Genomic DNA, 14,107 nt, shown 5'->3' with positions numbered 1-14,107 from the left:
GCCCCAGGCCTTGGCTAGACGCCCATGTGGGACATGCCCAGGACTCCTGCACCTGCCCACGGAGCTGGCTGGCCTCGTGCTCTGCAGTACCCATTGCCCTACATACTGTGTGTGTGAGGTGGGGCAGATGCAGGCACTGGTGTGATGATCCAGACACGAGCTCCAGTCTTAACTCTTCCATTACGGAGTTCCCATCATCCTCTCTGTGTACCTCAGGTCTAACAGAAGTGGCAGAGCTTGAAGACAAGCAATGTGCCAAGGGACAGTGACCCAAGCCCAGGCTCAGGGGCACTGAGCCAGGAGATGGAATGCGTATGTGCCGACTCCTGGATGCCAGGCTTTGCTTCCACTTGGGAGGGTGCGAAGTACACTGTACAGTGGCCTGCACCGGGGGCCGGTGGCCTACATGCTGGGTGGTGTGGACAACTGTCTACTCTCTGCACAGGTAGGACTGGCCCACACTGAAGAGCGGCTACCCAGCTCTAGGGCTCCTCTTTATGGACCCCCAGGGCAGAGACCAGGTGCCATAGATAGGCCCTGCAACTTCTCAAGAGAAGTGTGTGTTGGGGGGCCGGAGGGACCTGGTTTGGTTGGAGCTGGCCTGGACCAGAAGCCAGAAAGGCCATAGAGCAGTGATGTGAGGGCTAGGGGTGGAAGCGAGGCACACAGAGCCTCCTTGTGCCCAGGTACCCCCAGCCACCCAGACGGCCACCACTGCCAGCCTACCTGTACACATGTGCCTGCTGCTCTGAATGGGTGAAGGCCTGGTGAGGACCTGGCTACCTGAAGTTGGCTCCTGTCCCTCATTCTTTGCCCAACCTGGTCTTCTAAAACACCCCAGGAACATTCCAGGAGACGAAGGCAGCCTTGGCCCAGTGGGCCCCATCATCAGATCCACTGATGGAAGACTCAAGGATGGTAGGCTGGCACAGTAGCAATACATTCGGGAATGTGTGAGGGCAGGCAGAGCTGGCTCAGCGGCCAGGATAGGACCAGGGGTTGTGGATCTGAGTCTGTGTAGCCCATGGGGGTTATTGTCAGAGACAGTATGACTTCTGGGGAATCTGGAGTCTTCTTTTAGGAAACAGTGCCCCCTGGTGGCCAGAGATAGAATAGCCAACCATCAGGGACACCCAGCAGGGATAGTCTGGAGAGGTGACCTGCACTCCTAGGAAGGGTCTCTGGCCACCCTGAGAATGGCTCTGATCCTAACCTGGAGGGCAAGAGTCCACCAGAGACAAATGCCTGCCACAGAATGGTTCATTATACACCAGCTACAACCAGCACCTTGCTGCCCCTGTGGTGGGTGGGAACTGGTGGTTCATTTCTGGGGCCACCCACAGGACTTGCCCAGAACCACAGGCTACTAGGGCCATTCCTGCCTGAAACACAGGGCTCTATCATCTGTTCAGGGTGAGACTACTCTGCCCACCTGGCTGATCTTGGGGCAGTGAACCCAGAGCCAAGCAGGCCATACCACTGAGGGCAGCTGCCAGTGTGGATACGCTCAGGGTAGCCCATCAGGGAATGCCTCGGGCTCTGTCTCCCAGGCCGCTGCTCAACACCGTGGAAGTCTTACACCAAGGACAGGAAGCCACACTGGCCAGGGACAACACAGGACACCAGACAGCACACAGGCCCTCGATGTTTCATTTCAGCTGCCCTCAGTGTGCCTTGCTGGCAGAACACCGCTCTCCATCCCACTTCCTGTGACTCCAAAGGCAGGGTGAGGACTCAAAGTAGCCGATGGCTGGAGAGAGCTGCTCTCAGCCGCTGGCCAGCCTCAAGAGGCGCAGGGACGAGCCACTGCAGGGCAGGCTTGCTGGTGTGGCTTGGAGTCCTGGTGAGCACAGCCTCACATCACAGCTTCCATGTGTAAGATCTTCAGGGCCTCTGATATCTGGGCGCTGGTGTCCATCTGGCCGTACATGCCCACCAGGAAGGCTCGGTGCAGCAGCACGGCCGCGTGCTCTATGGGAGAGTTGAGGTCAGACAGCTGTGGGCCAGCGGTGCCTCCTCGGGCAGCAGGCAGGGGCTGGGTGGGTGGCTCACCTTGGCAGAGCAGGGTGTACTCTGGCAGGTTCCTGAGGGCTGTCTGTACCACCTCAAAGTCTCGGCTGCCCAGGCAGTACATGAAGGTGGGCAGAAAGTCAGCGGCAATGCTGCGAGAGACATGTTCATGGGTTACTACCCTCTGGCCCAGGAGGCCAGGCCCCAGGCCCCCCGTACGCACTGACCTCCTGCTGCCTGGCTCAGCTGGCTTGGGGTGACAGTGGCCCTAGGTTGGGGCTTTACCTACCTGGGGTTGTTCTGGATCGAGCGCAGTGCTAGGCTGAAGGCCAGGTTGCGGCAGGACTCCTCCGCTGAGCTCATCAGCCGCTGCAAGTTGGTCTGCTCACGTGAGAGAAGAGTGTCACCATGGGGACTCACCCTAACGGGTAACTGCAGTGCCTGTTCCCAGACTGCCACCAGGGCAGTGGGACAGCCCACGTGGCCTCCTGCTTTGGTTTGGGGCAGTGCCTAGCTCGCATGGCAACAGGGTGAATCCCCCTCTAGATCCCAACCGGGGATCCTTCCAGCCTCACTCACCGAGAAGAAGCCCAGGACCTCAGGTCTCCGCCGTGACATCTCGTCTATGTCACTCAAGGTCTCGAGCACATCTGAGGGCAAAAGGCCAGGCTGTAGGGTCTAGGGGGACCTAAGGGGAACCTCCTTCCTACCCCAAGCAACCCTGACACAGTAAGGCACACTCCTCAGGCATCCTAGTCTCCCAGAGTCTCCCCAAGATGCACCTGGAGCCACGTACCATGCTCAGTGGTTATCCTGACACTACGACCTCCCCATCTGGCCTCACACTGGTCTTCAGGGAGGCCATGACCAGTGGCTCGCCCTGTAAAATGGATACTTGGAGCAACCCCCTTTACCCGACCCCTGGTTCTGCTCTGAAGACAGACAGACCTTCCAGCCACCCTGCTGGATCTTCCTTAAGAACCTCAGTGCTTTTGGGGGTCCATCACGCTAAGCAAATAGCTCACTGGCTCTAAGGTGGTCTAGGGACAGGTGGTTCACTCACCCTCAACAGCCTGGCCCCGGGACAGCCTCTTCATGTGAGGAGCCACATCGGCTACCGTCAGTGGGGTGGAAAGGGAGACGCTGACCAGAGGTAGGGAGCCGGCTGAACGCTCATCTGTGGAAGGTTAGTCAGGTCAGATGATGGCTGAACACTGAGGGCCCAGCCAGACCGCAGTCTCCACGGAAAGACGATGCCCATCCCAGAGGCACACTGGCCACCACCCAGGATGCCACACGGTGCTTGGCACACGTGGTGGTACAGGGCTGTTGGGATGTCATGTGGAGGGTGGCACTCAGGATGCTAGGATGCCCTGGGAGACGGCTCACATTTTCCTTACGCTAACTACAGCCAGCTTAGGAGCGCATTCCCTTGCCTCTGCCCCCAAGGGACCACTCCACACGGGAGACTTGTGTTTGTGCAGTGTGTCCTCTATGAAGGACCTTCCATGTGCCTTCAGGCATTCTGAGGCCACAGTCAATCTGGCCAACAGAGGCAGCAAAGGCTAGCTACCATCACCGGGCTTCCAGTCATCCTGGCTCACAGGGTCATCGCCTATCTGCCAGCGACTTATGTCAGCAAAGGATAGCATCCTTCGTGTGGAGCACGAGCCACCATCAGGCAAGTGAGGTCAGAGACCTTGACCTAGGGACCAGGCTGCCCAGGCAGCACACAGGGAACACCCGAAGGACAATGTCTGAAGCAGAGGTGGTTCAGACAGTCAGCTTGGTCAGGGTGCCGCCCACGCACATGCGTGAGACAGATGAGGTCTCAGGGCTCAGCTACCCCCCCAGGACACTCTCTGCACACCATCTGAGAGCTCACCTGTCCGATTACCATCACCTTCCTCATCCAGGCCTTCGTCAGCTCGCCCATCCCGGCTAGGCAGGTTGAGCCCTGCCAGTAAAGACTTCAGTATCACCAGGTCACTGTTGTCAAAGGACAGGTCACTGAGGAGAAATCATGGGTTCACTTCAGAAGAGGGCAGGTAGGGAAGAGTGCCAGGCAGGGAGAAGCGGCAGGGCAGGAGGGAGGGCCTGGGGTTAGGGAAGTGCACAGTGAAGCGGTGGGGAGGAGGGGTGAGTGGGGAGGGGCGAGTGGTGATGAGGCTGTGGGTTGCAATTCAGACCAGAACATTCGCTGTCTGGACTGTCCCTCCTGGCTCCAGTGTGGGGCTACTGGCCAGGCCCGGCAGGTGTGGGAACTCACTGGAGGGGCTCTGCGTGCTTCTGCAAGAAGGTCACAGCTGCTGGTGCACTGCAGGCCACATACTTGTGGATGAACTGAACAAACTTGCTGATGAAGGGGGCCAGGTGGCGGGAGGACTTCCGGTAATTCTGTAGAGAAGGCAGAGCCACCAGGGGTTTCCCCAGACCCTCTATACGACACATGACCCCCACAAGAGCCATGGGCCCAGAGTTAGCCTCACTGGGGCCCGGTGTTTGGTTTTTATTGAACGAATGTTTTGCCTGAATGTTTTTCTGTATGTCTGAGCACTACATGGGTGGCTGGTGTCCTGGAGTTTCTAATGCTTGTCAGCCACCATGTGGGTGTTGGGAACCAAACCAGAGTCCTCCTCTGCAAGAGCAGCTAACGCTCTAATCCCCGAGCCCTCCTTCCAGCCCCTGGGTCGGGCCCATTTACTGCCTCACAATATTATAGCCCAGGCTGGTCTAGAACCTGCAATTCTCCTGCCTCAGCCACCCAAGTGCTGCAACTGCAGGTGTGCTACTCTGCCATCTGGCTGGCCTGGCTTTTGTTTTCATAATATCATGTATATACTGGAACATATGATGGCAACAAACAGCACGCGATGGGGCTTGGCACCAAGGTCTTGGATGTCGGATTCCCCAGGCCGGGGGCGCTGGGGCTTAGGAGCCTCGGGGAAGAGCTGGTCTCCAGACAGTGGGGACAGAAGCCACTGAAGGGTGGCCTGGCTTTGGCCCTGGCTCCAGGCTCTCCTGTAGGAGCAGAAAGGAGGGCAAGCAAGGACAAACAGGGGCCTGGGAGGACGCATGGCTGAGGAACGTCGGGGACAGTCTGCCTGGCACCCACCAGGAGCAGGCGGATAAAGGATCGCAGGCAGTCCCAAAGCGCCCCCTGGTGTTCGCTCTGGAAGACGCGAGGCTGCAGCAGCTCCAAGATGCCCAGCACGTGCAGGAAGAAGGCCAGGTGGTTCTGCTGCCGGAACTCCTGGAAGTTCAGATGTGTGCGGCCGTGCAGGAGGGCTGCGATCATGGGCAGGTGCCTGGGGGCCAGCAGAGGGATGCCCCTGGTCACACCTCTCCCCCAGTCACCCTGACCCCACAGAGTACCCGCTGCTGTGACAGCACGTACCTCAGCAGCAGGATGGGGTGGGCCACAGCCAGCTTCCGGCAGGCCATGTTGGCATCAGCCACTCTGCTCTCAGAAGACCTGGAGTCGCTGGTGTCTGCCAGGAGTGTGATGAAGCGGTGGATGAGGCCGTCCAGCTAGGGGGAGGGGAGACTACTTGCCTATACACCGTTTGCACACCCATCCCCCCTCACGGCCCAGGACACCACACAGTAGTAGCAGCATGCTCGACACAGACATTCTGGAGATCATGCCAAACACAGGAGCTCATGTGGCCCTTCACAGAGCTCCAGAGGACACAAGCTGATCCAGCCTGCTGAGGCGCAGGGGAGCTGGCCAGAGTGGGTAGGAGGCAGGGGGTACTCTGGGGTGACAGGCGTGACCCTCCTGATGGAGGCCATGGCCCCATACTGTCCACATGTTACGTAACACATGTGTCAATTCCTGTCTGTCCACAACCTGAGCACAGAAAGGGGCGGGGCATCCCTCTGCACCAGGCTGCATCCAGGGGAAGAGCTTATCACAGCAAGGCTGAGCTCCCGTGAGGTGAGCTGAGGCTGATGGTGCAGCGCACGCCCATCCCCGGCCCCGTGGGCCACAGGTCTACGTCGGGCTGTGTCCCTCACCTTGCAGATGCTGCTGCTGGTGGCACCTTCACTTTGCAGCAGGACCTCGGGCACGGGCACCCGGACCTCTGGCCGCTGCAAGTACAGCTGCAACAGCAGATCTCGGCAGCGCTGGCCCAGCACGCTGGAAGGAACAGAGGGCAGAGGGACCGGGTCACTGGGATGGTGTGGCCAGTGGAGAGTCATGTGCTGAAGGAGCCATTCCCAGGTGACAGCAGCCATCTACAGTGAGTGACACAGTGGGAACTCGGGTACCTGTCCCCCCATTGCTGGATGCAGCTGGTCAAGTGCTCGGTCACTTTTCCAATGCTCTCATCACTGCTACGGCAGCAGCTAAGCAGCAGGGGCAGCCGGGTCTGGATGAGGGTGCGTGCGGCACTGTCCCCATCCTGGCTCCTGGTCTCCGCCTCGGACAGGATGAGCTCCACCAGGCTGAGCAGCTCGGGGCCCTGGACATGGAGCACCAGCTCCTCCCGCCGCTTCTGCAATGGGAGGCTGCAGGTCAGCCCCAGGATGTGCGGCCACCACCCACAGGGTTGGGCTAACCTCTTGAGACCTGCCTGTGGAGTGCGCTGGTCCCGGCCCTGCCAGATCCGGGGAACGTGGATACAGGCCCAGAGGAAGTCCAGAGAGGCAGAAGGGTCGAGCCTGGGAGGAAGCAAGCAGGCCTCTGAACCCTAGCGCCAGGGTAGAGTTCCTAGAAAAGGGACCTTTGCAGAGGGCCACCACTGTCCTTCTGAGGAGTCCCTAGTCCCTGGTCAAGTATAATGGCCTAACAACAGGCGTCTCCCTGACCACACTACGGGTCTGTCACAGGCAAGCGACCCCCAGGCTGGATGGGGAGCTTCTCACAGCTCCCCTGCCTCCTGTATTATGTCATGGATATAAGTCAAATTCTCCACAGATAAAAATGCGCCAGGAGGATGGGAGGGGCTGGGCACCAAAAGCAAGATACTGGCCCTGGTGCTGAGGGCTCAAAGGCACCCAAGGTGCTGAGCACAGCAGGAACCCCTCAGGAGATGCTGCCCTGAATCAAGGTGTAGGGAACATAATTCATGGTTCACACAAAGCTGTATCCAGGCCGAGAGGCTCCTAAGGGTCTGGGGTTGGCCTCACCTCTGCTCGCGGCTCTTGCCTAGCAGGACACGGATGCAGCGGTGCAGCGTAGACCAGCTGGCCTGGTGCGTGAGGAGGGCCAGGAGGTAGGGGCGGAAGGAGAGCACCTGGGCACTTATATGGCCTTTGCCCTGGAAAGGGAAGAGGCCAGGGTGATCTCAATTGGGCCCGGGGACCACCAGTTCTGAAAAGTCATGTCGGCTGATCATGTTCTGGTGGGGCCGCCCAGGAACAGCAGCAAAGGGCCTGGGCTGGCCCCATCTCCTCATGTCCTCCATGTAGGGCAGGGCCCTGGGTTTAAACGACAATGCACAGCCAATAGCCTTCCACCTTCTCCACTTCTCCACAACCCTGGGCTTACCTGGGTTCCTCAGACTTTAGGATCTGGCGGAGCTACCCTACCCTCACCCCATCCTGGCCCTGGGCCCAGAAGTGGCTCCAATGTGACCCAAAGAGACATGCACCACCACCTGGGACAGGGAAACCAGGCCTGGCTAACCCTACCCCTCTGGAGGCTACGAGACACAGTCTGGAATGGCAGCAGTGTGGGAGAGCACTGGGCCACGTCCCTGTCACCTTTCTCCTTGAGAAGAGCAGCTTCCACTGAAGGTCAGGGCAACTACAGACCACTTCGGGGTCCAGTGTTTCCAGCCAGTCCACAAGGAGTCCGGATGCTGGTCCCAGGCGCATGGCTTCCGTGCTGCAGGACAGAGAGAGGGTCAGAGCAGAGACCTGGCTGCAGAGTCACCACCCTCCTACCTCTGACTACACTCCCCGTTACCTGGCACCCTCCACTTCCTGCTTGCTGGGGCCCAGGAGTTCATCCTTCTCCTGCAGCAGCAAGGAGCTCACCACCACAATGGGCCCAGAGGCCGGGCTTGGGTAGGAGGGCTCTGCCGTGGCTGAGAAGAGCACTGTCAGCAGCTCTTCCAAGTGTGGGGAGCGCACCTCGATAAGGCCCCGGAGGACTGTGGGACAGAAGGCTGGCTGAGCGGAGTAGGCCAACAGCCTGGAGTTCCCCAAAGCAGACACTGCCCCCATCCTCAAGAGCTCCATATGGGGCAGCGGGGAGAGGGGACCTGGGGCAGCGGGGGAAGGGACGGTACCTTTGCCGATGAGCTCAGGCTCCACGGTACACTTCTCCCCGGACCTCAGGGTGGCAATGATGGCCCGTGCCGTGGAGTTGGCCACCTCCAGATCGTGGTGGAAGCTCAGGGCCTCAGTCAGGTGCAGGAGCCCACTACGCACTGTAGGCAGTGGTGTGGACCATTTGACCAGTGCCATGGCTCTGGCTTGCCCACACACCCACAGCCTGCCTCTCCGCCCAGGCGCTGTTCTTCGAGAGGCCCACATGGCTCTCTGAAGGCTTGCCTCCACCACAGTCACCCCCACCAGTGCCTGCCCACTCAGCGTGCTCACCGTCACTGATCCTGCGTCTTGCTGAGTAGCGAGTGACAAACAACTTGAGTTGGGCCTGCAGGGGCCCATCTTCCACAGCAGGGCTGTCCAGCCACTGCAGAGTCTGCATGAGCACTTTAAGGAAGAGTGAGGAGAAGCCAGTGTCCTGCGGGACAGCACGCTGTAGAGACAGCCAGCCATATGTGAGCACGCTGGCATAAGACTCCAACAGCCCTGCCTGGGGGTAGTATGCAACCCAAGACCGGAGGCCGAGAGCCGGGGCCAGGACCCAACATCATCCCACTTGCCACTCTCGAAAGCATGTCTCTCAAATGCCAGGATGACCTTGAAGGGTTTAAATCCCAGCCCTTGGGGACGTGCCCTCACCTCACCGGTAACTCATACAGCGGAGAAGAAACATAGGTGTGCACACACACAGATGCACTCATGCGTGTGCAGACAGGGGTGACAGAGACTTCACTCGTTCACCCTCTATGATGGGACCCTGGCCCTGCCATTGCTCCTGGCCCGCCCCTGCTCCAAGGTAGCTGGCTTTTTACACTTAAAGACAGGAAATCTAGACCTGCTAAGGGAAGCCTCAGGCATGCTGGGAACAACATCAGGCCTGAGGGTGGGTTAGGGAGATACCCGAGGTTTTCTACAGTAGGCAGAGCCATGCACTCTGGGCTGCCAGTCTCCCCACGCCCTTCCCTCCCACCAGCCCATGTGCCAGTGTACCTGGTACTGGTACAGCTGGCGCATCAGTGGGCAGGAAAGGAAGTGGCTGTGGTGCATAGCCAGAGCAAGGGTGCCGCCATGAGGGGAGCTAAGCAGGGTGGCCATGGCCTGCAGGAGGCGGACTGTGATGCCTGGCACCTCGGGGTTCCCCTGGCGGACACGAGCCAACTCTTGGCCCAGGGCTTGCTGCAGTGCCAGGGCAAGGGGGCGTGGGCTGGAGCTCTGCCACCGTGGATCCGGGCTCAGTGGGAAGATCTGGAAAGCAGAAGGTGTAAGAACGCAGAGGCCCGGGACCCCTGAGGCTCCCATGTGTATCCTGCCTCAGGCCCATTGGATTCGCTCCCAAGTGCATTAACTAAGGGACCTGGTATCCTTGCTGGAAGAGTGGCAGGGGAGCCTAAGACCCCAAGAGCTGCCGAGAAGGACAGAGGTGCCTAGCACCCTAGCACAGGGACCGGCAGGGAACCCAGAACCAGACTTCATACTTCAAGCATGGGGAGTGAGCACAAGGCAAGTATGTAATGTAACACATGCCACGAGACACAGGGAGGGCAGACATGTACGGGGGTGCTGCTGAGGGGCCCTCCCATGGCACCCCTTGTACCTGTAGGAAGATGGCAGCTAAATCGTCCTCAGGGCCGAGCACCGGAACCTGCGTCCCTGCCCGAGTCCTGCCCTGGCCTGGTGGGGGCTCAGGGCTGCTTTCTGGCTTAGGAACCTCTGTGCTGTCTGCAGACAAACAGGAAGCATGTGGCCTCAAAACTTTCTAACAAGCTCCTGGCCCCGTCCTGCCACAGACTGTGACCAGAAAGCAGAGCTGGACCTTGGGCCCACATAAGAGCCCCCTAATAAGGCTGGCAGAAGCCAGGGAATACTATGAAGGCCAAAAGCAGTCCAGCTCGGACAGTAAAGGGGGGGGGCTATACCTCGTCGGGGTGGCAGGGAGGCCGTGAGTAGTGAGTGGAAGGTCTGGCCTCCGGAAGCACCTCTCTCATGCTGTACCTCAACCAGGTGGGCCATGTAATCTGCAAAACAGCAGCCAGGGAACCACTGGGGGTAGGAGAAGCCGGCCAGCCTGCCGGTCCACCAAATACAGGACTGGGGGCTGGCGCACCATGCCCAGCAAGTTCTTCTATGACTGAAGGAGCTAGCTGGGCAGTGGTGCCATACACCTTTAGTCGCAGCACTTAGGAGGCAGAGGCAGACAAGACCTCTGAGTTGGAGGCCAGCCTGTCAGAGCTAGTTTCAGGACAGCCAAGACTACACAGAGAAACACTGTCTCGAAGAGACAAAAAACAAAACAAAGACAGTAGGGACGGAGCTTCTGGGCTTCCAGCAGAGGGCCTATGGTTCCTTCCAACCTCAAGTCAGTCACGATGGGGACAGCACAGTCTCAGCGCTCCAGAGTCTGCCACAGGGGTAGGTGCCCACCTGACCTGACGACCGCACCGCCCACCCAAAAGGGCCGCCAGCCTCATGGTGCCCAGGGCTTACTCTTGTCCATGATGTTCTGCTCCAAGGTCTGGGGGTCCTGGGCCACCGCCTGGTCCAGGTACTGCAGCAGCTTGCTCATGCTGGACACGGGGATGCCGAAGGACTGCACGAACAGCAGCAGCTGCTGGGGCTCCAGGTCCTGCAGGGCTGTGGACCGGGCATGCTCAGCGGCCCACCGGGCTCTCCGTGCCCTACCAGGGCAGCTCTCAGGTGCACCAGCATGGGGCCTGGCTCTGCCTATCTCCACCACATGCAGTCCCCAGAGGCTTCTGAAGCAATGACATCGTCAATGGCCCTCTGGCTCACTAGAGTCCAGACCCCTTGGTGTGTCCTTCACTGGGCTTGCCAAGTCCTCCCGGCCACTCACTGATGTCTCCCTTCCTGCCTGGGATCAGACTGAGAGACCCAAACTGGGCACACGCGTCCAGCCCGATGGGGCCCTCGTCTGCTCAGTGGCCCACATGCCCTCCAAAGGCCCTGAAACTATCTCTCGCGCCTCTAAAGGCAGGGTCTTTTGTATTTTATAGGCTTTTCTTCTCTGGGCCTGGTCTCTGAGCCCTCAGAGTTCCTGGAAGGTGTGACCACGAGTCAGTGCAGGCTCCCAGGCAGCAGGTATGAGGCAGAACCCCTCCCCCAGCCTCACTGTACCAGCATCCACGAGCCGGGGGACCTCAGAGCGGATCATCCGCAGCTTCAGCCAGTCAGGCAGCAGCAGCGCCTCCTCAGACGTGTCCACCAGGAAGGCTGTGGGCAGCGGCTTCTTCTCTGGAAACCAGATGTCCAGCAACTCACTGAACTCGCCGTCACCAGCTTTAGGGAGGACGCAGGGAACAGCTGTGTCATCAAAGGAGCCATGAACCCAAGAAGGATCTGTGGCCACCAAGGGCTGTACTTCCTGAGGGAGCTGGGGTTGGGGGAAACTGAGGTTTTAGGGGAACAGAGAAGGCTCCAAAGATGGAGCAGATGAGGACTGAGAAGGCAGTGGGCACCTAACTTCTTATCACCCTGTCTGCTGGACAGTGACCTATGGCAGCCGGGGTGTGGGGTTGGAACGTGGCTTCTTGCCCAAAGTCACCAGAGAACTGTAGCACAAGCTGTCTGCCCTCACAGTGTGTTCAGTTTCTGGCTCCACAGAGCCCAGGGGACCCAACAAGATGAGACAACATGGACGGCCTTCCCTGCTGTCCTTCCTCAGGGCAGTAACATGTAGGACATACTCCACACCAGACAAGCACTTTCTCAGCCCACCCATATGCCTTAGAACTCCCAGCCAGAGCATCTGCATCCTTCCCACGCTCTTAGGCATACAGGGAACCTGTGCGGAAGCTGCTGCAGTTACCAGGACAAAAGGAAAGGCTACTGAGCAGAGGGGTTTTGGTCTGAGATTCCCAGGCTCTGGTCTTGGACACTGAGGTCAACCTACAGGACCATGGCGGTGGGGGGAGCTCAGCTGTGCATGGGACACTTAAACAGTAAGCGGGGAGGGCGCAGTCCACTGCACTCAGCAGCTGCGGTGCAGTGGGCAAGGGCACACCCAAGCTACACCAGAGGCTTCTTCCCAGACCATCCTGACTGGAAGCCAAGCTTAGAAAAGCCCGGGACCGATTGCTTACAGCGAGGCGGGCCCAGTGTCAGAAGGATGACCATGGCGTGGACAACGAGGATGTGCATGGTGGCTGTCTCCCCGCTGGTCCAGCGCAAGAACACTTGGTCCTGAGACTCCGACTGTGAGAGAGGGCAGAGGGACAGGCACCAGGTGGCTCGGACGGTGGGGCTGCTAATGGTGTGACAGTGTAGCCACCCTGTTCCTGGCTTCAGTCCACCTCAGACCCGCCCCTGAAGACCACCCCTCTCCTCTCACCCAGCCCTGAACGCCCCGTCCCACTGGAGAGCTGCTGACCCGCTCGGCCCTCACCCAGCTGTAGACCTCCTCGCCCTCCTTGCTCTTGCGCATGCGCCGCACGTAGCGGGAAAACACAGACAGCAGGGCGCTGAGCACCGCGTCGGAGGCAGTGCTGCAGGAGGGCTTAGAGAAGAGGTGTGCCATGATGGTGGAGCGCTCCACGACCAGCCGGGCCACATCCTGAGCAGGGACAAGGGCTGTCAGAGGCACCAAAGATTCTGGTCACCAGTGGCCCCACCCCCTCGACTCTTGGTCACCAGCCCAACAGACAGCCACAAGGTCGGTGACGCAGCCATCTGGGCCTGCCAGAATTCCCTCACCAGGGCCAGGTCACTGTGTGGGCCCTGCTCCTCCACCGGCGTGTGCTGGGACAGGTAGATCAGATAGGCACTGATGGTCTGGGGGTCGGTTTCCATGTGGATGGCCTGGGGAGGGGGACACATGTCTGACATGGGTCCTGGGGCAGTGTGCAACTACCCCTTCCTCCCGGGACTGGCCCAGCCTGGTCCACACCTGCTGGAGAGCCAAGGCGGTGGTGGTCCTCACGCTGTCAAACAGGGGCAGCCTGGGCAGGTCCCGCAGCAGCCACTGATAGCCCTGCAGCGCATCTGCCTCCCCGACGTCCTCCTCCATAGGGGGCTCTTTCTCCTCCTTGTCACGAAGACCACCCTCTGACAGCACAAGTGACAATCCCTGCAGGTACACACACGTATAAAGCTAGGCCCGCCTGCCCTGGCATGCAGCAGGCCCAGTGTACTCTTAGACACAAGACTGCTCCCTCAAGCCCCACAGGGAGAACACGGAAGTTCCTGGGTGAGAAAATCAGCTAGCTCCCATTGTCACCATAATCTAGAGAAGAAAGGTAGTGTGAGCTGAGTTCCTTAACCTTACTTGTTTTGGGAGACAGGTCTCACTCTGTAGCCCAGGCTGGTCTCAAACTCACTATGTAGCTGACTGGCCTGGAAATCCCGCCCCAGCATCCTGGGTTGCCCATCATACCCAGCTTAGAAATATTTGCTCAAAGCTTTTTTCTTTGGTGCTAAGGATGGAATTGAGAGCCTGAGTCACAGCCCAGTGCTTGGCACCACCTTTCTAGACATGGTAAGTTGGAGTTTGTTCAACCATCCTCATAGTATGTCACCACCCAGGGAAGGAGACACAGACAAGGACAGAGGGCTCCAGTTCCTGCAGACTAGACTACCAGTGCCTGTCCCTTCTGTCCATGTAGATTAGGAGAGAAGTCTGGAGAGTTAGTGGTTGCCCAAGCCAGACTGTGGCTCAGTGGTAGAGCCCCTGCCTAGAATCCCCCAGTGAGGGGCTGGGGTGTGACTCAGTGGTAGAGCCCCTGCCTAGAATCCCCCAGTGAGGGGCTGGGGTGTGACTCAGTGGTAGAGCCCCTGCCTAGAATCCCCCAGTGAGGGGCTGGGG

The 14,107-nt window shown here is 59.4% G+C and overlaps 1 protein-coding gene across 3 annotated transcripts in view; it reads right to left on the bottom strand.

Moving 5' to 3' along the window:
* Nucleotides 1–1,242: 1,242 nt before the first annotated feature.
* The window catches only part of Ints1 (integrator complex subunit 1), a 26,235-nt gene continuing 13,370 nt past the window's right edge, over nucleotides 1,243–14,107 (bottom strand). For all 3 annotated transcript variants that reach the window (XM_028756097.1, XM_028756098.1, XM_028756099.1), the window contains exons 22-47: nucleotides 13,193–13,372; nucleotides 13,000–13,104; nucleotides 12,692–12,859; nucleotides 12,390–12,501; nucleotides 11,425–11,586; nucleotides 10,777–10,923; nucleotides 10,209–10,307; nucleotides 9,887–10,011; nucleotides 9,283–9,537; nucleotides 8,566–8,725; nucleotides 8,253–8,393; nucleotides 7,928–8,114; nucleotides 7,723–7,846; nucleotides 7,147–7,277; nucleotides 6,591–6,678; nucleotides 6,286–6,512; nucleotides 6,031–6,154; nucleotides 5,408–5,541; nucleotides 5,126–5,318; nucleotides 4,280–4,407; nucleotides 3,896–4,020; nucleotides 3,074–3,187; nucleotides 2,590–2,660; nucleotides 2,300–2,391; nucleotides 2,053–2,162; nucleotides 1,243–1,971 (exon numbers count right to left, since the gene is read on the bottom strand). In XM_028756097.1, coding sequence (XP_028611930.1) covers nucleotides 1,856–1,971; nucleotides 2,053–2,162; nucleotides 2,300–2,391; nucleotides 2,590–2,660; nucleotides 3,074–3,187; nucleotides 3,896–4,020; nucleotides 4,280–4,407; nucleotides 5,126–5,318; nucleotides 5,408–5,541; nucleotides 6,031–6,154; nucleotides 6,286–6,512; nucleotides 6,591–6,678; nucleotides 7,147–7,277; nucleotides 7,723–7,846; nucleotides 7,928–8,114; nucleotides 8,253–8,393; nucleotides 8,566–8,725; nucleotides 9,283–9,537; nucleotides 9,887–10,011; nucleotides 10,209–10,307; nucleotides 10,777–10,923; nucleotides 11,425–11,586; nucleotides 12,390–12,501; nucleotides 12,692–12,859; nucleotides 13,000–13,104; nucleotides 13,193–13,372 — 3,618 coding nt within the window. In that variant the 3' untranslated portion in view covers nucleotides 1,243–1,855. The remainder of the gene's footprint in view (nucleotides 1,972–2,052; nucleotides 2,163–2,299; nucleotides 2,392–2,589; nucleotides 2,661–3,073; nucleotides 3,188–3,895; nucleotides 4,021–4,279; nucleotides 4,408–5,125; nucleotides 5,319–5,407; nucleotides 5,542–6,030; nucleotides 6,155–6,285; nucleotides 6,513–6,590; nucleotides 6,679–7,146; nucleotides 7,278–7,722; nucleotides 7,847–7,927; nucleotides 8,115–8,252; nucleotides 8,394–8,565; nucleotides 8,726–9,282; nucleotides 9,538–9,886; nucleotides 10,012–10,208; nucleotides 10,308–10,776; nucleotides 10,924–11,424; nucleotides 11,587–12,389; nucleotides 12,502–12,691; nucleotides 12,860–12,999; nucleotides 13,105–13,192; nucleotides 13,373–14,107) is intronic.

The sequence above is a fragment of the Grammomys surdaster genome, unplaced genomic scaffold (assembly GCF_004785775.1).
Source record: "Grammomys surdaster isolate TR1022 unplaced genomic scaffold, NIH_TR_1.0 126109, whole genome shotgun sequence".
NCBI lineage: Eukaryota > Metazoa > Chordata > Mammalia > Rodentia > Muridae > Grammomys > Grammomys surdaster.
This window is presented reverse-complemented; position numbering and strand designations above follow the sequence as displayed.